This window comes from Zingiber officinale, chromosome 10B (genome assembly GCF_018446385.1).
Source record: "Zingiber officinale cultivar Zhangliang chromosome 10B, Zo_v1.1, whole genome shotgun sequence".
Classification (NCBI taxonomy): Eukaryota; Viridiplantae; Streptophyta; class Magnoliopsida; order Zingiberales; family Zingiberaceae; genus Zingiber; species Zingiber officinale.
Window position 1 is genome coordinate 5,707,594 of NC_056005.1, and position 23,444 is coordinate 5,731,037.

A 23,444-nucleotide genomic window follows, 5' to 3' on the forward strand; every position below is an offset into this window, starting at 1 on the left:
CGCACGACCTCACTGTCGCTCCTCTCCAGGTTGTTTACCTCAACCTACCTGCCAAACATTTATCCTCCAAGCATGCTTGGACTTTGCCGCTTAGCATCCGATCGACTTACTAGGACTTTCCCTCGATCTTCAGTCCTCCAGACTTATCGAGCTTCCTTACCAAGTGTCAGGTCCTCTCGACTTACTTGGACTTCTTACTTGACTTCCACAATCTACTAAAACTTTCTCGATTGAGTAAATATCCTACATAATTAACTTGTTAGATCAAATGAACTTTTGACAATATTAAAATTCAGATTTGATGCATCTGTATTAATAAAAAATGTATACCCTTTGGGAATCCTAGTCACCTTTTTATTTTTTATATAGACAATGACATTAGAGATTATTATTTTCTCCGTGCTAATATTTTTCTCTTCCAACTTTTCTTAAAATTTGACATGAGCGTGGAAAGGGGTGTTCACCAATGTATATCTTAGCCTTCCTTCTAAACCTTTTTCAGTTCTTTCAATTCTTGTCACGGAAGACTTCCATAAGAGATCTTGCATTATTGGGTCTGATAGCTGCTGACTCGACAATAGTCGACTCGAGAAGATTTGATCAGACGTGCATCCAACCTACCAAAAGAGTTCGACCACATTTACGTTAAGGAATCAACTCCTTCCTGATCTCAGACCGGATCACGGAGTGATAATACTATTTATTAACTTAGAATTCAGTAAGTTCACATAAGGGATCGTTTGGTAGATCAAATTAATATTTTATTTTTAAAATACTTTTCAATCAATTTGTCGTAATAAAAAACTATCTAAAGTTCAATCAGATGCATCAAATAATTTTAAGCGCCATTGAAGCATATTCTTCTCAACTATGCAACTTTCACCCACTGACCAATAGAACTCGAACGATCCGTTAACTCACATGGTAAAGAGAACTCTGTTGGCGATCGCCACTTTGTTTAATGATCGCCATGAGAATGTCTGCATCATAAAGAATAAGGAACTGGACGGGTAGATCTGTTATGTGATACAGCAGTGGGAGCATCATTAATAAGGCGATAAAGGCGGATTGTCTAAGAACCGAATCCACAAATTAATTCTGCAACTAAAGTCTGGATACAGATTTCTCATTTCTTTTAAGGAAAAACTTATGATAAAGACGGATGGATCTAATTATATATACGACGAACCTGAATCCAAACTACTTTTGCATGTGTTCTTGGCTGGATTTCTGTGATTTTCTATGGTGAACAGAAATTGTTTATTTGTTCTTATTAATTTACTTCAATGTGTTTCCTAAACGTCGATTATTGGGCCGGTGTTATCTTTTCAACATCATCATAAACTAGCATTTTATTGCAATGAGCAGCAGGCCCTGCCGATACCTATCAGATTGAACTCTCAATTTTTACTCGTATATATCTATCTATTCCCACATTTTTCAAAGATAATCTTTCCGAGTTCCTTTTGCAAAAGTCATCCTCTTATGTCCAATTTCAAACAAAAGTAGATAGGACCAAACACAATTCCTCAAAAAGATTTAAAATACTTTCAGAGATGATTTTTGCAAGGAAAGTATTTAAAATCTTTGAAAGTATAATCCTTTTAGTCCATAATGATTGCTGTACATGCTTGCCCGAGCTAGTCTCAGGATGCTCGCCATCATACTTTAATCCATTTGTATAAAGAAATAACTAGATACAATCTACCCGATTAAAGTCATGTTCAATGGTTGAATCAAGCCAATGAGAAGGTTAGAGATGGGGCAGATTAAACTTTCTTATTTTAATTTCGCGCAACCAAACACATTGTGTTAAGTATGGATAAGATTCTTGATTATTATTTATTTATTTATTACATTTACCAAACACGTTTTTATTCTCTATTGATTATGAGATGAGATATGTAATTACAGAATATTAGACTTATAGGCCGTCACAAGTATTTTTCAATTTATCCTCGATTTAGTAAATTTTATGGAACTAGATTAATCATTTTAAATTTAGTGTTAGTCCATCAATTTTTTTCCTATTGATTATCGATGTAGAGTTGTTAGGCTTTGTGTTTAGGCCTTTCTGTTTCCTGATCCAATAGAATTTATTGGATCAGACTTAACGATCGATCTTCGGCTTCTACTTGTCCATTTGCAGTAATCAAGTAAATAGATGGTTGTGAATTAGATTTGCGCCATTTACGAGGTCGAGTCAACGACGACCCGCAAAGATACCGATCACGTTCGCACCACCAGTTCGTTTCTTTACTGTCGGCGAGCATCGAGCTCCTCCGCCGTCCGAACCGCCCTGGACGGACGGGATGCGTCGATTAGATGATGGTCCCTTGGCCTTTAACTTTTATTGTCGTCTGTGGCACTGTATAACGTTATACATTGATGATAAAATTAAATACGCAAAAGAGGAATCTCCGCCGGTCACGTGCCGCATAAGCCGTCTACTTTCCGTCACGGCGCCGTCCTCAGTCAACCCAAATGAAAATTCTAATAACGGCGCCGTCTAGTGAGGCGCCGCCCGCACATGTGCTGCTCCCCGCTGGGGTGGCTCACCACCGAGGAGTCCGGCGCTGACGGACGAGTCCGCTCACTTGCGGTCGCTTGAGCTTCCCATCGCCTCGGGCTTCAACGAAGCGTTTGCTGTTTAGAGGAGACGATTAATGGTGGTGACGCCGTGACGGTGATCGTATCCTCCTAAAAGAGAGAAACTCTTGTCCGTATTCGTGCGAACTGACTGACGCACTCAACAGCCACATTCCATGTTTCGCCTTCCATATTTTATAATTTACCATTTGCTCTCCTCTTTCAGTTGCTTTTCTTGGTTTTCTTGCTCGACTTGCCTTTCTTCTTCTTCTCAGACAGCTCTGTTTTGCTGCAGTGGAGTGGCAGTGGTTCCTTCTCGGTCCTCGAGAGAATAAATCTCGCGTTGCCGTCCTTCCACCATCTACGTTCGGTTGGTAGATTTGCTGCGGGAGGCGTCGGAGCGAGGAGACTGGTTGATTCCATGGAGAAGAAACACGGGTTCTTCTCTACGCTCGAGGAAGTGGTGCGGGGGCTGTCGCCGGCGCGGCTGAGGACAAAGAACCCCGCGGCGAAGAGCGAATCTTCTTCGGGAGCAATTATGATCAACCCGCGGCGGCGGAAGGGGCAGGGCAGAGAGAGGCAGCCTCACCAGCCGTTGGATCAGGATCTGGCGGAGGCACCGATGATGGGGAGATCGTCGAGCTTTCGGCCCGTAGGGGAGGCACTGTCGCCGCTGCTGGAGGGCCCAGACGGTGACGCGCCGGAGGAGGTTGGAAGTCAGAGGAGGGAAGGGTGGGGCCACTGGGTTCGCGGCCAGCTCTCGCGGACGCCTTCCGTCACGCCCTCTTCGGCTGCCGCCACCGGTTGTTCGTTTGGCACTTCAGACCTTCGGCTCTTGCTCGGAGTTATGGGGGCGCCGCTCGCTCCCCTTCACGTCAGTACCGTCGATCCTCTCCCACTTCTCAGCATTAAAAACACTCCCATTGTAAGCATAGATCTTGATTTTCCACAATGCCGTTATTTCTCTGCATTTTCTTGTCATCTTCTTCATCCGGGGCAGAACTGCAAGCTCTCTCTGGAAAATGAAGTCTTTGTGATTTAATTTCTTTCTACGGTCTCCGAGTTTTGACGCAGCTTCCTTATTCTTTTAGGAAACTTCATCGGCTCAGTACATACTGCAGCAGTATACAGCCGCATCGGGTGGTCTCAAGCTGCAAAGCTCTATCCGCAACGCCTACGCGATGGGAAAAGTGAGGATGCTGGCGTCAGAGTTCGAGACACCAACCAAAGTGGTGAAGAACCGCGGTGGCGCAAACGCTGCGGAGTCCGGCAGCTTTGTTCTCTGGCAAATGACCCCGGACATGTGGTACGTCGAGCTCGCCGTCGGCGGGAGCAAGGTCCACGCCGGCTGCAACGGTAAGATCGTTTGGCGGCACACTCCCTGGCTCGGTGCGCACGCTGCGAAGGGCCCTGTTCGCCCACTCCGCCGCGCCCTCCAGGTATAAACCTCTTATGGGCATCACCTGCTCTCCTGGATCTCTCCTTAGTGAAACAATTGCTTCATAAAAGTTTCTTCTTTGATTGAACTCGAGGGACTTTCTTCGAACAGGGCCTTGATCCTTTAACCACGGCGAGCATGTTTGCAAGTGCACGTTGCATCGGGGAGAAAAAGATCAACGGGGAGGATTGCTTCATACTTAAGCTCTCCGCCGACCCGCAAACGCTCAAGGCCCGAAGCGAAGGCCCTGCAGAGATCATCCGACACGTCCTATTCGGCTACTTCAGCCAGCGGACAGGGCTCCTGGTCCACTTGGAAGACTCCCATCTCACTCGCATCCAACCCAACGCCGGCGGTGACGCCGTCTACTGGGAGACCACAATCAACTCTTTCCTCGAGGACTACCGCCCCGTCGAGGGTGTAATGATCGCCCATTCCGGGCGCTCCGTGGTGACTCTGTTCAGGTTCGGTGAGGAGGCGATGAGCCACACCAAGACGAGGATGGAGGAGGTCTGGACGATCGAAGAGGTATCGTTCAACGTGCCAGGCCTCTCTGTCGATTGTTTCATCCCCCCTGCCGAGATAAGGCGCCACTCCATCAGCGGCGCCTGCGAGCAGCCTCAGGCAGAAAGGATCAGGAGCAGAAGCAGCATCGGAGGCCGGTCGAAAGTCGCCGCCATACCCGCGGAGAAGCTGCAGGATCCGAGCGACAACAAAATCGTTTGGCGAATCGAAGTGCCGCAGCGTCATGCCCTTAAACAAGGATCTGATCGTTTTGTTAATATTGCCGGCTAAGTAATTGACCACCGGAAATGGATCTCTGCAGTTAATTTCATCTTTGTGTTGCTTCCTCTGTAAATAAGAGCATAATTTTTCTCAGGTCTTAATTGTCAAAAAGGCCGGGCTGAATTTTTGTACTCTGAATGCAGAAGGATACAGCATTACCTAAAGATTTAAATGTGTAGTTGCGAACAGAGGCACAATATCGTTTTTCCTTCGGCTACTGCTGTATTTCACTACTATCTGTTTTTGAACCAAACAATTCCTGGCACTACTATCTGTACTTTTTCTCCGAATCTCAAACAATTCACAATGCGACGGTGAGTCTAATCCTGATCGAAAACATAGTTTGCCATGGGAAACAAGCTTCATCAGTTATTTAATGCCTGTATCTCTTTTTCTTTCATGTCTGGTAGATCTTAGCTGTACATTTTGTTGCCTTCTCTGCAGATCTTGTGGGGTGCTGAAATCATCTCGATCTTGTCCTCTTCTGCTGCAGCTTTATCTTTTTTATCTTGTTTCGTGACAGCGTCTGAAGCTTGGTGATCCACAAAGTAATTAAACACAGCTCGTGCTCAGGTGCAAGTGAGGCAGGGGTTGTTGCCTTGGCCCGAAGCAAGGCATCAAGACGCAAGTGGCCTCGGGGTCTGAAGGCCACCATGTGCTTCTCCTACCTCATTCGAATACCTAGCTCTGGAGCACATTTATTTTAGTGATATGTGAGATCGTGATATTTTACTGAAATCTGCAAATAGTCTTACCTAACACATTAGTTAAGACGTGCATGCTCCTTTGTTAGTAATATTGAGAAGCTTCCAGCTTCCTTATGTGGATGCTCTTCTTCAAGTCAAATCCCGTGATGGTCACTTGCTCATTTTTATATCTGTGGAAAATATTCACTACGGTGCAAAGATCAGCCAGCAACTCCATTGTCACTTGAAAATTTGAAATAAAGTACACACACACTATGAGCTCGCTTCCAATAGCAGCAGGTAACAAGGGTTCGAGGATGGTAGGTCCATGTACCATTGAATTATCGTTCACAATGTCTCCCAGCTATCCTACAGCAATTCTCAAATGATAATGTACGACTGGTATGGCACTGTCAGGCTTTCTGTCCTCGATCAACAACGGGTATTTTGAACAGCTGCAAAAAATATAATAAGCACGAAATTTTAGAAGCTTTTATCGACAGAATAATTGATGAGTCTTGAGAATTAATTTCTTTTGCTATCGGGTATCCTGTTCTTGCGAGCTGTAATCAAATCTAAAAGATTTCTCTAACATTTTGCTGAATTGATGAAGCATACATACATGGAGCGACCAAAGTTAGGATTAACTTTTATCTTTCTCTCATGCTTCACCAGGCAGGCACCTGCTAGTTTCTTCTCTGCATCTTGCACAATGTACTTACCGTTCGTAAACATAAATAAAAACTTTTAAAAGCAATACCTATCATTTGACCGGCGATAAGTTTGGCTTCACCAAATAGAAATAAGTAGAAGATAGTGACATAGCAGGATTCTTGATCCTCGTTTCTTGCAGCTTGTTCTTGGACAGCTAAATTCCTGCGGCTACTAATAAAATTACTGTTTAAATGTGATGTTATTGATGTCTGATGGCAAGCAACATGGAGAGTTGGTAATAAGATTGATACAAATAAATTTACGTTCAAGTGTAGGGTGAGCATTGAAATCTAGATCCAAATTGTTTCTTCAGTCTTCACAAGTAAAGAAAAAAGGATTTAAGGAACAATTTAACACTGATCAATTTTCAGTTAGACCAGAAGAGGATTACAGTCCAATCCAGCATGTTTCAGATGCAGGACAATTGGACTATCAGAAAGCACCAGCTCGGGCACCAAAACCTCCCATAGTCCCATCCATATAGTTCTTTTTCACAAATGTTATTAGAATCTGTGACAGCATTTGCATGGCTTTAGCAGACCTTGAACGCAAAAGAAATTGTTTGCTAGATTCACTACAACACAAAAAGAGGAGGAAACTTAGAGCTGTTAATAAAAGAAATTGCTAGAGAAGTTCAAATTTGCATTGCAAATTTAACTCGAAATGAATTTAGACAATCAAAAGTTTTATGGCAATTAACACGAATTCCACACACCGCATCCTCAGAAGAACCTGCCCTAGTAAGCTGTACCCTTACCAAGGCCCAAAGAAGTAGCTAGGATAGTAGATGATGCCTTGTCAATCACCAACCCGGTAGATATTAATAAATAAGATACTGAATTTCAGAAAACGTGTTTTTGTATCCCAAAGTGTATAGTTGTTAGTAAGACGTTGCTGCATATAAAAGAATCGTATTGTGTGATCACTCTCTGCTTAAGACTGAGTTTTAAATGCTAATGCAACTGCATCCAAAACCAGTAAATAACACTTCATTTGTTGATGTCTGTGAAATAGTACCATTGCGTCTTCCCTGCGCCATTTTTGAAATTATCTTCTGGAGTCTTCTCTATCTCAATGAATTCACGAACAATCTGGAGTATCATTTGATAAATAATAGAAGATTAATCTTTAATGCAAATTTTGGAACAAAGTCAAAAGTGTATGAACTTGTTTGGAAGCTTAGTTGGAGGAAGGGGCCGGTGACTATGACAAAAATATTGACGGAGAGAGGACTAGGATTGAAAATTGAAGATACGTCATAGCTTTTGGCTCTCGAGCAGAGAGGGGAAGACGGTGATAAATGATATCCACGGATCTACACACACCATAGATAGCTCCCCTAAGGAGGTTAGAGCGAGAATCAGGAAAAAGGTCCTTGACGTAGATACTCCGGTGTTCAAATCAGAAAGAGGCAGAGCGAAAAGCCTAGGAAAAAGTAGAACAATAGTAGATGTGTGTAAGTGCATACCTAACCAACGGAAATGACCTCTTTTTATACTATCTTTCATTACCTCTGCAATAATGAGGCGGTCAAAGAATGTATGGTGTCAGAGTCTATCGGGTGATATAGAATGTACGACGGACTTCCATTGGGTAAAGGAGGGTCTGTGATATGCATGTGCCGGAGTATTAGAATATTTCCTGATAAATTGTCATTATTTTCTGACAAGTTATTGTGATTTCCTGACAGCATTGTCTCCTAGGGGTAATCTGATCTGCTTTGAGACTGACTGAGAGTAGATTGGGAGCTATGCTCATGAGTGAGATGAGTCCAAGAGATCCGACTAGTACTGGGATCAACCTGGAGTAGACTGGGAGTTTTGCCCATGAAAAATGCATGTTTTGGAGATCCAATCGGCACTAGGACCAATCGAAAGCAGGCTGGGGTGAGAATCTGGGAGGCGCATGAACCATACACAATTATAACTCGTACTAGGACGAGAGTCTAAGACCTGACCGACTGGTCATTGGGAGCATGAGTCATGCACGCTTATAATTTGCACTGGGCAAGAGTTTGGGATCCGAATGACTGGTCGTTGAGCACGTGAGCATGCACGCTTATAAATCACACTTGGGCGAGAGTCTGGGACCCGATTGGTTGGTCGTTAGGCTTATGAACCATGCACACTTATAACTCTCACTGAGGCGAGAGTCTAGGACCCGACCAGTTGGTCGTTGGGCTCGTGAGTCATGCACGCTTATAACTCGCACTTGGGCAAAAGTCTAGGACCCGACCGTTGGCCGTTGGACTCGTGAACTATGCATGCTTATAACTCGTACTGGGATGAGAGTCTAGGACCCGACTGACCGGTACTCATGCCGCCCGAGTACCCAGTCTTGACTGTCACCTTCTTTTAACTTTTGATCGTCATATCATCTTTAACTCTTGACCTCAAACTATCCCTAGGCCCCTTATACGTGTATCAGTGTATAAACGCAGTGAATGAAATTTTGATAGTGTTTCTTCCAGAATAAAACACAAGGATAAATTTTACTAAACAAAACTAATTAATAATCGAACGTAATGAAACAAGGAACTAAAAAAATATGTTTTTTCAAAACAGTTCATTATAGAAAGTGGCAAGCATCGAAGACGAACAAAGGATTACATAGAACAAAAACTAGAATGCAAATATGCTTTTTGTTGGAATTTTGGTGGATTTAATAGGAGAAAATAAGGATATAGAAGAGATTTATAAGAAAGTACGAGGATGAGAGAGAGATTATGATGAATGTTTAGGGTTTATTATTAATAAATGATCATCATACAATATTCTTTTTATACCCTTAGATTTATCCTTCCACATCCTTCTACAATTAATACATTATAAAATAATTAATTTTTATTCTTTTCTATACTAATGATTCTTGTCATAAAGAATTTCATTGAACTTAGTAAGATAATTAAATTTTTCATAGTTGATGAAGAGTCACGTGAAGTCAAATTGTTCTTGGCATTGTTCTTGCATAATTGAATAAGTCAATTTGTCTTTGGAATAAGTTTGCATGCCAACATATGCTCCCTTAAACTTGTTCTTTCTTAAACTCCAAACAAATTCCTTAGGTATTGAAAAGCTTCTGCTTTTAGAGGCATTGTAAATATATCAGCTACTTGATCACTTAATTTCACATGGAGCAATTCTATTTCTTTTGACTTAATATACTCCCTTAAGAAATTAAAGTGAGTATCGATATGCTTGAATCTTTCTTGATGAACTAGGCTTTGTTGGTGCTAGAAGCACCAGCTAATTAAACTTGTGTTTTGATATTAACAAAGGTTCAAAGTTAAGTTATGTTGTTGTTCTAACAATTTCAACAAAGTGTGCAGGAAAGTCCTGAGTGATCTTATGCAAGGTGAAAGTCCTAGTTGAGACTAAACAAAGAAGTCTTAGTTGATACTAGACAGGTAGAAAGTCTTAGCTGCGATTAGGCAATAAAGTCCTGGTCTGGGGGATTGGGCACAGTCTTGGCAGGTCGAGAGCATTGAGCGAAATCCTAGGGTCGATGACACTAGGTGAAAGTCCTGGGGGTTGCAGACACCAGACGGAAAATCCTAGGGTCAAGGACATTAGGTGAAAGCCTTGAAGTCTCAGATGCTGAGCAAAAATCTAGACAGTATGGAGGACCGGTCTGGGAAAAGTTAAACTCTCCTAAGAGGAATAGGTGAGGACGTGTTCCACATAGAGGAAACAATAGACATCGATTTAACCTAGAGTTTCAGTAAAACTCAAAGTTAAGACTGGATAGTCCAAAAACTGTCAAAATCAATTTACTTTGCATATTATTTATGCTTGTGCTAACCTTGTAATGCAAGAAGTTGGTGGCTGGAAAACAGAGCTCCAGGCACCCGAAGCTTGTCTGAGCGTCTGGAGTTGCTCTAAACATTTGGAGGTGCTCCAAGCACCTAGACAAGAAAAATCTCATCTTCACTCTGCGTTGGAGCATGACGACTAGCTGACCCACGTTCACGGTCTAGGCGCCCGGACATGGATAAGCTTCTCGGATGAAGTTTCGACGAAAGCTCACCATGTCAGCACAGTTCAGGCAGTCGAATGGGGGTATAAAAGGAGGGTTCGACCATCAGCTTCAGCACATCATTCTGAATAACTTTTTGTAAAATACGGTGCCCAAATAATAATTAAATAATAAAATTATTTGACAAATAATCTTATTGGATTATTTTGGAGTTTTTAGAAATTTTCTGGGAATTTTTGGGAGCTTGTATGACGTAGGTTAAGGAGATAAATTATTGGGTCAGGATAAAGCCTGCTTAAGTTACCTGATTTAAACGAGGAAATGTTTTCTTTTTCCTTTTCTTTAAAAACCCGCCCGTGCCCTAACCTTAATCGGCGAAATCCTTCGCCTTCTTCATCGCGACGCAGCCGACCCTCCTCCTGTTGGAGTGTATACTGAAAGCCTAAGCTTTTGTAAACATTTATTTTGAATAAAGAATCACATTTGGTCAAATTGTCTACATTTAGTTGTAGTTGTTCAATTAATTTATATTGTAGATAACATAGTATGTGGTGCTACATACAGAAGATGATGTTATCAATACCTTATAAATTATAAGCAGTAGCTCACGACCAAAATGGAAAGGAACAAACCATTGGAAGGTCGTAGTGTAATTAGGAATTAGTTTATCTTGACTATATAATTACACTAGTACACTTAGAGTGTATTGAGTAGGACCATTTGAGGTTGTTTCTTTTATACTGACTTTGTAAAGGAACAAATACCTCAGTTATTATGGAAGTGTGTGCTCTTAATCCTAATATAATAACAAGCACATATATTTAATATTTATTTCTTTAATTTATCAATGGGTGAGATTTAGTTCGATAAATCAATAAGCTCGATAAGTTGGGAAATGATATTACTTATAGTGTGTGTTGTTGATTATAGAAGGAAACTGTGTGTTAGAGATACTAGGTTGATAATGTCCCCAAGAGGAGCTCATAAGGATTGTCATGTTAAACCCTGCAGGTGGACTTAGTCCAACATGACGATAAGGTTGAGTGGTACTACTCTTGGACTAAGATATTAATTAAATGAGTTGTCAGTAACTCACTTAATTAGTGGACATTCGATATCTTAAACACAGGAAGACTAATACACTTATAATAAGAAGGAGCCCAAAAATGTAATTTGGGATTGGTGCGGTAGTTCAATAATAGTTCTCTAGTGGAATGAATTATTATTGATAAAATTAAGTTGTGTGTTCGAGGCGAACACGGGATGCTTAATTTTATCGGAAGACCAAAACCAATTCCTCCTCTCGGCCCCTATCGTAGACTCTTATTTATAGAGTACTATATCCACCTATACCCACTTTCTATACCCACCTAAAGGGGGCGGGCCAAGCTAGCTTGGGAATCAAGCTAGGGCCGGCCTAAGCTTGGTTTATGGGTGGCCGGCCCTAGCTTGAACCCAAGCTAGAGAGGGCCGGCCATAATAAAATTGAAAAGAATTTTAATTTTAATTTTTATTATGTGGAAGATATAATTTATTAAAGAGAATTAAAATAAAAATATCTCTCTTAAAAGGATCTACAAAAGATTAAAGAAAGAGATTAGATCTCTTTCCTTATTTGTAGATTGGAAGATATTTTATTTTCTCTTTGAAAATTATTCACATGTTAAAAAAATTAAAATTATAGAAATTTCTTTTTATCAACCATGAAGGGATTTTTGAAGAGAAATTTTATTTTTAAAATTTCCGGAAACAAATTAGGAAGTTTTAATTTGTTGATTGAAACTTGTCTAATTTTTTCTCTCTATGATGTGGCCGACCATTATAAGTTTAATTGGGAAATTTTATTTTATTTTTCTCAATTAAATCATGTCAAGGAAATTAAGGAAATTTTATTGTAATTAAATTTCCTAATTTACCAAGGCTAAGGAATATAAAATAGGGGGTTGGGGTGCCTTCATGAGTTACAACCTCTATTATTTTTCTCCCTCTCTTATTCCTTGGTGTGGCCGGCCAACCTCTCCCTCTCTTCCTCTTTGTGGTGGCCGAAACATCTCTCTCCCTTGGAGCTCTTGTGGTGGCCGGATACTACTTGGAGAAGAAGAAGAAGAAGGAGAGAAAGATTGCATCCCTTGGAGCTTGGTTGATGGTTTTCTTCATCCTTGGTAAAGCTCTTGTTTTGGCCGAACCTAGTGTTGGAATGTATACTGAAAGCCTAAGCTTTGTAAACATTTATTATAAATAAAGAATCACATTTGGTCTAATTGTCTACATTTGCTTGTAGTTGTTCATTTAATTTATATTGTAGATAACATAGTATGTGGTGTCACATACAGAAGATGATGTTATCAGTACCTTATAAATTATAAACAGTAGCTCACGACCAAAATGGAAAAGGAACAAACCATTAGAAGGTCGTAGTGTAATTAGGTATTAGTTTATCTTGACTATATAATTACACTAGTACACTCAGAGTGTATTGAGTAGGACCATTTGAGGTCGTTTCTTTTATACTGACTTTATAAAGGAACAAAGACCTCAGTTATTATGGAAGTATGTGCTCTTAATCCTAATATAATAACAAGCACATATATTTGATATTTATTTCTTTAATTTATCAATGGGTGAGATTTAGTTCGTTGAATCAATAAACCGATAAGTTGGGAAATGGTATTACTTATAGTGTGTGTTGTTGATTATAGAAGGAAACCGTGTCCTAGAGATACTAGGTTGATAATGTCCTCAAGAGGAGCTCATAAAGATTGTCATGTTAAACCTGCAGGTGGACTTAGTTCGACATGACAATAAGGTTGAGTGGTACTACTCTTGGACTTAGATATTAATTAAATGAGTTGTCGGTAACTCACTTAATTAGTGGACATTCGATATCTTAAACACGGGAGACTAACACACTCATAATAAGAAGGAGCCCAAAAATGTAATTTGGGATTGGTGCGGTAGTTCAATGATAGTTCTCTAGTGGAATGAATTATCATTGATAAAATTAAGTTGTGTGTTCGGGGCGAACATGGGATGCTTAATTTTATCGGGAGACCAAAACCAATTCCTCCTCTCGGTCCCTATCGTAGCCTCTTATTTATAGAGTTCTATACCCACCTATACCCACCTTCTATACCCACCAATAAGGGGCCGGCCAAGCTAGCTTGGGAACCAAGCTAGGGCCGGCCTAGGTATATTATTGGGTGGCCGGCCCTTGCTTGAACCAAAGCTAGTAGGGCCGGCCAAATAAAATTAAAAAGCAATTTAATTTTAATTTTTATTATTATGTGGAAGATATATTTTAAAGAGAATTAAAATTAAAATATCTCTCTTGTAAAAGATTTACAAAAGATTAAAAGAAAGAGATTAGATCTCTTTCCTTATTTGAAGATTGGAGAGATGTTTTATTTTCTCTTTAAAATTATTCACATGTTAATAAAATTAAAATTATAGATATTTCCTTTTATTAACCATGAAGAGATTTTAAAGAGAAATTTTATTTTATTTTTTTAAAATTTCCGGAAACAAATTAGGAAGTTTTAATTGTTGATTAAAACTTGTCCTCTTTTGTTTCCAATGATGTGGCCGGCCATCTCAAGTTAATTGGGAAATTTTGTTTTATTTTTCTCAATTAAATCATGTCAAGGAAATTAAGGAAAATTTATTGTAATTAAATTTCCTAATTTACCTAGGCCAAGGAATATAAAAGAAGGGGTGAGGGTGCCTTCACAAGACACAACATCTATTATTCCTCTCCCTCTTTTGTTCCTTGGTGTGGCGGCCATCATCTCCTTCTCTTCCTCTTGTGGTGGCGAACCTCTCCCTCTCCCTTGGAGTTCTTGTGGTGGCGGATACTACTCGGAGAAGAAGAAGAAGAAGGAGAAAGCTAGCATCTCTTGGAGCTTGGTTAGTATTTTGTTTTCTCCTTGGTAAAGCTTTTCTTTTGTGGCGAACCTTGCTTGGAGGAGAAGAAGGTGGTTGGTGGTTTCTCATCTTGGAAGATCGTTGCCCACAAAACGTCCGAGGTTAGAAGAGGAATACGGTAGAAGATCAAGAGGTTTTTTCTACAAGGTATAACTAGTAATTTCTATTTCCGCATCATGCTAGTTATTTATGGAAATAATACCAAATACAAGAGGCTTACGTTCTAGTATTTGAATATGTTTTTTCAAGTTGTGTTCTTTTGTTTCTTTCTTTTCCTTGTGATTTGATTGTTCTCTTTGGTTAACCTAAAGTTATTTTAGGAAATTAAATATTAGCTTTCTATTAAAGGTTTTGTCTAGTCGGTGGTGGTTGCTCCCATATCCAAGAAGGTCATGTGCCTCGCCACGTCAGTACTGGGAACCTTTTATGGAAATTAATATTTAATGGAATTAATAACTTAAGGAGACTTGGGTCGAACGTGTTAAGTTCCGCAGGAGATCCAAGTCAAAACCTAAAAGAACAAATAGATTAAGTTTTGGATCAAACGTGTTAAGTTCCGCAGGCGATCCAAAATTTAATTTAAAAGAACACATGGTAGCTAGGAAAAGGTTCAGACCTTTGTACAAAATTTTTGTACAGTGGAACCTATAGGTTTTCCGAGTAGCAACCAACACCTAGCTAGGAGGAGAAGAAGGTGCTTTGGTGATTTCTCATCTTGGAAGATCGTTGCCCACACAACGTCCGAGGTTAGAAGGGGAATACGATAGAAGATCAAGAGGTCTTTCTAGAAGGTATAACTAGTAATTTTATCTTTCCGCATCATACTAGTTAATTTTGGAAATAATACCAAATACAAGAGGCTTACGATTCTAGTATTTCGAATATGTTTTTCGATGTTGTATTTTTTTTTGTTTTATTTTTCCTTGTGATTTGATTGTTCCTTTCGGTTAACCTAAAGTTATTTTAGGAAATTAAATATTAGCTTTCCATAAAAGGTTTTGTCTAGTCGATGGTGGTTGCTCCCATATCCAAGAAGGTCATGTGCCTCGCCACGTCAGTACTGGGAACCAATTATGGAAATTAATATTTAATGGAATTAATAACTTAAGGTGATTTGGGTCGAACGTGTTAAGTTCCGCAGGAGATCCAAGTCAAAACCTAAAAGAACAAATAGATTAAGTTTTGGATCAAACGTGTTAAGTTCCGCAGGCGATCCAAAATTTAATTTAAAAGAACACATGGTAGCTAGGAAAAGGTTCAGACCTTTGTACAAAATTTTTGTACAGTGAAACCTCTAGGTTTTCCGAGTAGCAACCAACAATTGGTATCAGAGCTAGGGTTTTGCCTCTGTGTATTTGGTATTAGTTTAATTATGCACATGTCATATATAATTTAGGCAGGATAATAGTAGGATGTGCTAACTTTGTGGATGCAGGATCCAACTATTATGACTTATAGTTTTATGTGTGTGATTGGACCCTTGGACATGTCAAGGGCATTTATATGTGTGTGCATGATTGTATTATAAAATACAGCAGGAGCTGTATTTAGTTTTATTAGGATTTTATTTTTGATCTAGATACATGTACATTCCTTTTATGGAATATAGGATCAAAATTGTAAAATTCTATTTATGTCGCGGATCGAATCTTGCAAAGCGTGGAACCTTCTGAGGACCAGAGGCGCAGCGGAACAAGGAGCAAGATGGATGCGACAGCTAGACCCGGTGGCGGTGGCCAAATATGGCAGCAGCTTGGGATGACAACACACGGAGGACAACCATAGATAAAAGCCATAATAGTTGAAAATTAGATTTTCTATTTATTGCTTTTATATTGTGCTGTGTGTGTATGTTAGTATACATGTTTAGTAGGCTAGCATAGTTAAAATTCCTCATTTATAAATAACTAAGTGGGAGAGGATTTTAAGTAAAACCCATGGTCTCCATTACTGGTTTGTAAGTGATGCAAACAAGCTTGCGCGTTGGCTCTGAGTGCCTTCCTCCATATCGGATGAGCTTGTTTGTGGATCACTAGAACAAACTTCCATTTGGGATGACTATAGGAAGTTAATTAAGAGCGTGTGATCTTCCCCATCGGAAGGGGCACAATCTTATTAATGGACTTAGTGTCAAGTAATGGTATACACTTAGGCACAACTAATAGTATCCTCCCCATCGGAGTCACTGTTATTATTTGTGTGACCAAAGGATACCAACTATTAATTTTATTTGTCAAAAAGTTAGGTTGACAAGATAATAAAATTAATGGGTTAAAACCCTCCTTTTACAAATGTTGAATTTGTATACGTCCACACTATCATGGCATACAAAATTCACGGTGGTTTGAGGTGTTGGTTAATTTAAAATAGTATTGTTTGAGGAATCAATATTATTCTAAATTTAGAGTTCTGACAAAAAGTTATTTGTGATTCCTAGGATGACTTTCAACCCACTGTCCATCATATTATAACAGAATAGACTTACTGGTCCTAACTACATAGATTGGAAAAGGAATCTGGACATTGTTCTTACTGCTGAAAGTTATAAGTTTGTACTGACTGGGCCTTGTCCTGATACACCCACTGGTGAATCTACCCAAGAGGAGATTGAATATCATAGGAAATGGGTAAAAGCAGATGAGATGTCGCGGTGTTACATTTTGGCTTCAATGTCAAATGTATTACAACATCAGCATCAAGATTTACCAACAGCTTATGATATTATAAACAATCTCAAGGAACTCTTTGGTCATCAGGATCAAGCTTCTAGACAAGAAGCCATGAGAAAGATAATGACAGCCACCATGCAAGAGGGTACTCCTGTAAGGGATCATATCCTAAAGATAATGGCTTATCTGAACAAGATACAGATCCTTGGAGGAGAAATTGATGGGGAAACTCAGATCGATATGATCCTCCAAACACTACCTAGAAGTTTTGAGCAATTCCGCCTGAATTACAATATGAACAAAAGGGTATATTCATTGGCGGAACTACTGACAGAACTTCAGGCAGCAGAAGGTTTGTTTCATCACAATTCTCATATTCACTATGCTGAAAATGGTTCTACTTCTAAATCGAAAGGAAAGAAGAAGAAGAAACAAGTTGGTTCAGCAAAGAAAGTGAATAAATCTCAGAGTACGGGACCTAAAGCTGGAATGAAGAAGCCGAAGGGCAAGTGCTTCATCTGCAAGCAGTCAGGGCATTGGAAGGCGGACTGTCCTCGTAGGAATCAGAACAACAAAGGTATATCTCATACTCTAGTTGTTGAAACATGTTTAGCGGTGTTATCTACCAGCACCTGGTGTGTAGATACAGGAGCCACTGATCATGTCTGCAATTCCTTGCAGGGGTTCTAAGAAACCCAACAACTAACTGAAGGAGAGATTACCATCTACATGGGCAATGCTACTAAGGTGGCGGCTGTTGCAATGGGAGATGTCTACTTATCTTTTAGTAGAAATAAAAATTTGGTTTTAAGAAATTGTCTTTATGTACCCAGTTTTAGAAAGAATTTAATTTCAGTTTCTAAACTGTTTTTAGATGGATATTCAGTTTCCTTTAGTAACGATGTAGTTATTAAGAGAAATAAAGTGATTATCTGTTCTGGTACATTAGTTGACAATTTATATATTTTAAATCCAATTTCTCCCACAAAGCAAAACATGGAAATTTATAACTCATCTTCTAACTCAAATAAGAGAAAAGAACCTTCAGAAATGAACCAAGCATATCTTTGGCATCTAAGGCTTGGTCATATTAACTTAAGTAGGATTCAGATGCTAATAGCCGATGGACTTTTAGGTTCATTAGAGTTGGAAAATTTTCCAACTTGTGAATCTTGCTTGGAAGGTAAAATGACCAAGAGGTCGTTCAAGGCCAAGGGGTATAGAGCCAAAGAAGTGTTAGAATTGGTTCATTCTGATTTGTGTGGTCCTATGTCTGTCCAGGCAAGAGGTGGTTTTGAATATTTTGTCTCTTTTATAGATGATTATTCAAGATACGGATACATTTACCTAATGCGCCACAAGTCCGAGTGCTTTGATAAGTTCAAAGAATACAAGGCTGATGTGGAGAAACGACTAGGTAAAAGTATCGAGACATTACGGTCTGATCGTGGTGACGAATACCTCTTAGGAGAGTTTAGGAATTACTTATCAGAGGTCGGGATTCAATCCCAATTGTCTGCACCTGGAACACCCCAACATAATGGTGTGGCAGAACGAAGGAATAGGACTCTTATGGAGATGGTTAGATCGATGATGAGTTATTCAGAATTACCAAATTCATTTTGGGGATATGCTCTGGAAACAGCAGTATACGTTCTGAACTTAGTACCTTCTAAATCAGTTTCTTCTACTCCCACAGAATTATGGAATGAGCGAAAACCCAGTCTAAGACATATTCGAATTTGGGGTAGTCCAGCACATGTGCTGAAACTAGATGCTGATAAGTTAGAATCTCGTACAGAAATTCGCGTGTTTGTGGGATATCCCAAAGGAACGAAAGGAGGTTTATTTTATAGTCCTAAAGACCAGAAGGTCATTGTTAGCACCAATGCCCAGTTTTTAGAAGAAGACTATATAATGGATCACAAGCCCAATAGTAAAGTTATTTTAGAAGAACTAAGAGAGGACACGTCTACTTTAGTACCAACAGTACAAGATGAAGTACCACAAGAGACTACAACACGTGTCACACATGATACACAACCACAGATAGTGCCTCGTCGTAGTGGAAGGGTTGTAAGGCAACCTGAGAGATTCATATTTTTGGGAGAGTGTTCAGACTTGATCCCGGGTAAACATGAACCTGATCCCCGGACATATGACGAAGCACTCCAAGATATAGATGCAGTATCTTGGCAAAAGGCGATGAATTCTGAAATAGAGTCTATGTACTCTAATAAGGTCTGGGAGCTTGTAGAACCACCTGATGGTGTAAAAGCCGTTGGATGTAAGTGGATCTATAAAAGGAAAAGAGGGACAGACGGGAAGGTAGAAACCTTCAAAGCTAGGCTTGTTGCGAAATGGTACACTCAGAAAGAGGGAATCTATTATGAGGAAACCTTTTCATCGGTAGTCATGCTTAAGTCTATCCGGATACTCTTATCCATTGCTGCTCATATGGATTATGAGATTTGGCAAATGGATGTCAAGACAGCTTTCCTTAATGGAAGTCTTGAAGAGAACATCCATATGAAGCAACTGTTAGGATGTATACTAAAAGCCTAGCTTTTGGTATAAACATTTATCTAGAAATAAGAATCACATTGGTCAAATGTCTACATTTATGATAAATGTAGTTGTTCAATTAATTTATATTGTAGATAACATGGTGTGTGGTGTCACACACAGAAGATCATGTTATCGGTTCCTTATAAATTATAAACAGTAGCTCACGACCAAGATGGAAAGGAATAAACCATTGGAAGGTCGTAGTGTAATTAGGTATTAGTTTATCTTAACTATATAATTACACTAGTACACTTAGAGTGTATTGAGTAGGACCATTTGAGGTCGTTCCTTTTATACTGACTTTATGAAGGAACAAAGACCTCAGTTATTATGGAAGTGTGTGCTCTTAATCCTAATATAATAACAAGCACATATATTTGATATTTATTTCTTTAATTTATCAATGGGTGAGATTTAGTTCGATGAATCAATAAGCCCGATAAGTTGGGAAATGATATCACTTATAGTGTGTGTTGTTGATTATAGAAGGAAACTGTGTCCTAGTGATCTAGGTTGAGAATGTCCCCAAGAGGAGCTCATAAGGATTGTCATGTTAAACCCTGTAGGTGGACTTAGTCCGACATGACGATGAAGTTGAGTGGTACTACTCTTGGAGCTAGATATTAATTAAGTGAGTTGTCAGTAACTTACTTAATTAGTGGACATTTGTTATCTTAAACACAGGGAGACTAACACACTCATAATAAGAAGGAGCCCAAAATGTAATTTGGGATTGGTGCGGTAGTTCAATAATAGTTCTTTAGTGGAATGAATTATTATTGATGAAATTAAGTTGTGTGTTCGGGGCGAACACGGGATGCTTAATTTCATCGGGAGACCAAAACCAATTCCTCCTCTCGGTCCCTATCGTAGCCTCTTAATTATAGAGTACTATACCCACCTATACCCACCTTCTTACCCATCCTATAGGGGCCGGCCAAGCTAGCTTGGAGACCAAGCTAGGGCCGGCCATGGGTATGTTCATGGGTGAATTCATGTGGCCGGCCCTATTAAAATAAAAAGGAATTTTAATTTTAAAATTTTTCTTATGTGGATAATATAATTTTAAAAAGAGTTTAAAATTTTAAATCCTTCTTTTTATAAGATTCTACAAAAGATTAAGAGAATAGTTAAAATCTCTTTCCTTATTTGTAGATTAAAAGGTTGATTTTAATTTTGGTAAAAACTTTCCTTTTAATTATATTCATGATTTAAAAGAAAGTTTAAAAATTAAAAATTCTCTTTTATTAGTTTCTACAAAAGATTAAGAAAAGATTTAATATCTTTCCTTATTTGTAGATTAAAAGGAGATTTTAATTTTTAGAGATAACTTTCCTTTTTGGAAATTATCCACATGTTTAAAAGAAAGATTTTAATTTATAAAATTTCTTTTTATTAACCAATCATGAAGGGATTAAAATTATTGGAGAAATTTTTATAAATTTCTAGAAACAAATTAGGAAGTTTTAATTTTTGTTTTAATTAAAACTCTCCTTGTTTTGGGGAGAAGAGTGGCCGTCCATTATAATTTGAAAAGAGAAAATTATTTTAATTAAATAAATTTTCTTTTTCAATGACAAAAGAATTAAGGAAGTTTTTATTAAATTTTCCTTATTTGCCAAGATCAAGGATTATAAAAGAGGGGGTAGAGGAGGCTTCAATGCTAACAACTCTATTCGATTTTTCCTCTCTTTTCTCCTTGGGTGTGGCCGGCCCTTTCTTTCCTCTCCTCTCCTTTGTGTGGCCGAAACCTTCTCATGGTGGAGATAGCTTTGGTGGCCGGATCTAAGAAGGAGAAGAAGGAGAGAAAAGAAGCCTCTTTTCTAGCATCCCTTGGAGCATGGTGGTGGTGGCCGAACCTCTTCATCCTAGGAGAAGTTTTGATGGCCGAAACTTGTAAGGAAGAAGAAGGTGCTTGGTGGTTCTCATCTCGGAAGATCGTTGCCCACACAACGTCCGAGGTTAGAAGAGGAATACGGTAGAAGATCAAGAGGTCTTTCTAAATGGTATAACTAGTCATTTTTCTTTCCGCATCATACTAGTTATTTTTGGAAATAATACCAAATACAAGAGGCTTACGATTCTAGTATTTCGAATATGTTTTTCGATGATGTGTTCTTTTGTTTTATTTTCCTTGTGATTTGATTGTTCTTTTCGGTTAACCTAAAGTTATTTTAGGAAATTAAATATTAGCTTTCCATAAAAGGTTTTGTCTAGTCGGTGGTGGTTGCTCCCATATCTAAGAAGGTCATGTGCCTCGCCATGTCAGTACTGGGAACCAATTATGGAAATTAATATTTAATGGAATTAATAACTTAAGGTGATTTGGGTCGAACGTGTTAAGTTCCGCAGGAGATCCAAGTCAAAACCTAAAAGAACAAATAGATTAAGTTTTGGATCAAACGTGTTAAGTTCCGATCAAAATTTAATTTAAAAGAACACATGGTAGCTAGGAAAGGTTCGACCTTTGTACAAAATTTTTGCAGTGGAACCTCTAGGTTTTCGAGTAGCAACCAACAATTGGTATCGAGCTAGGGTTTTGCCTCTGTATTTGATATTAGTTTAATTATGCACATGTCATACATAATTTAGGCGGGATAATAGTAGGATGTGCTAACTTTGTGGATCTGGGATCCAACTATTATGGCTTATAGTTATTATGTGTGTGATTGGACCCTTGGACATGTCAAGGGCTTTTTATTATGTGTGCATGATTGTATTATAAAATATGGAGCTGTATTTAGTTTTATTAGGATTTTATTTTGATCTAGTTACATGTACATTCCTTTTATGGAATATAGGATCGATGGATGTAAATTTTATTTTATGTTCGATCTAGTTTACATGTACATTCCTTCGAGGAATATAGAATCAAAATGTAAAATTCTATTTATGTCATGGATCGAATCTTGCAAAGCGTGGAACCTTCTAAGGACCAGAGGCACAGTGGAACTAGGAGCAAGATGGATGTGCAGGTGGTAGTGGCCAAATATGGCAGCAACTTGGGATGACAACACACGGAGGACAACAAGAGATAAAAGCCATAATAGTTGAAAATTAGATTTTCTATTTATTGCTTTTATATTGTCTTATGTGTGCATGTTAGTTACATATTTAGTAGGCTAGCATAGTTAAAATTCCTCATTTATAAATAACTAAGTGGGAGAGGATTTTAAGTAAATCCCATGGTCTCCATTATTGGTTTGTAAGTGATGCAAACAAGCTTGCGTTGGCTCGAGTGCCTTCCTCCATATGAGCTTGTTTGTGGATCACTAGAGCACTTCCATTTTTGGATGACTATAGGAAGTTAATTAAGGGCGTGTGATCTTCCCCAACGGAAGGGCATAATCTTATTAATGGACTTAGTGTCAAGTAATGGTATACACTTAGACACATCTAATAGTATCCTCCCGAGTCACTGCTATTATTTGTGTGACCAAATGATACCAACTATTAATTTTATTTGTCAAAAAGTTAGGTTGACAAGATAATAAAATTAATGGGTTAAAACCCTCCTTTTACAAATGTTGAATTTGTATACGTCCACACTAACGTGGCATGCAAAATTCACGGTGTTTTGAGGTGTTGGTGAATTTAAATAATATTATTTGAGGAATCAATATTTTTTTAATTCAAAAGTTTTTGACCAAATATTTGATCAAAGACAGATCAACTATTAATTTTATTCGTCATAAAGTAAAGATGACGAGATAATAAAATTAATGAATAAAATCTCCTCTTCAATTTTGTATACGTCCACACTATCGTGGCATACAAAATTCATGGGGATTTTTAAGGAGTTGATCTTGACCAAATATTTTTGTGATTCTTAGGATTTAAATATTTGTCAATCCCTAATAGTCATACTATAGAAAAAGACTTAGTAGTCCCAATTGTAATGATTGGAAATAGGACTTGGACATTAAGGTAGACTGTCTTCTTAGAACTAAGAACAATATAGGTGTATTTAATTCATTAGTTGAAACATGTTTAGTGGTGTTATCTACCAGAACCTGGAGTGTAGATACAGATGCCATCAATCATGTCCGCAATTCATTGGGGTTCCAGAAACCCGACAACTAAATGAAATTAAAACAC

The 23,444-nt window shown here is 38.7% G+C and overlaps 1 protein-coding gene across 1 annotated transcript; it reads left to right on the forward strand.

Annotated features, from left to right (window-relative positions):
- The first annotated feature begins 2,613 nt into the window (after window positions 1–2,613).
- On the forward strand, window positions 2,614–5,046 carry LOC122030025. The gene is made up of 3 exons (XM_042589176.1): window positions 2,614–3,514; window positions 3,681–4,028; window positions 4,139–5,046. The coding sequence occupies exons 1-3, from the start codon at window positions 3,011–3,013 to the stop codon at window positions 4,820–4,822; spliced, it is 1,536 nt and encodes a 511-aa protein (XP_042445110.1). The 5' UTR covers window positions 2,614–3,010; the 3' UTR covers window positions 4,823–5,046.
- The last annotated feature ends 18,398 nt before the right edge of the window (window positions 5,047–23,444 follow it).

What these genes read in the sequence shown, in the direction of transcription:
- LOC122030025 (XM_042589176.1), top strand. Translation starts at nt 3,011, where the DNA reads ATGGAGAAGAAACACGGGTTCTTCTCTACGCTCGAGGAAGTGGTGCGG. An exon ending in GCATTAAAAACACTCCCATT is followed by an intron (nt 3,515 to 3,680) that starts GTAAGCATAGAT and finishes TTATTCTTTTAG; the next exon opens with GAAACTTCATCGGCTCAGTA. An exon ending in CACTCCGCCGCGCCCTCCAG is followed by an intron (nt 4,029 to 4,138) that starts GTATAAACCTCT and finishes TTCTTCGAACAG; the next exon opens with GGCCTTGATCCTTTAACCAC.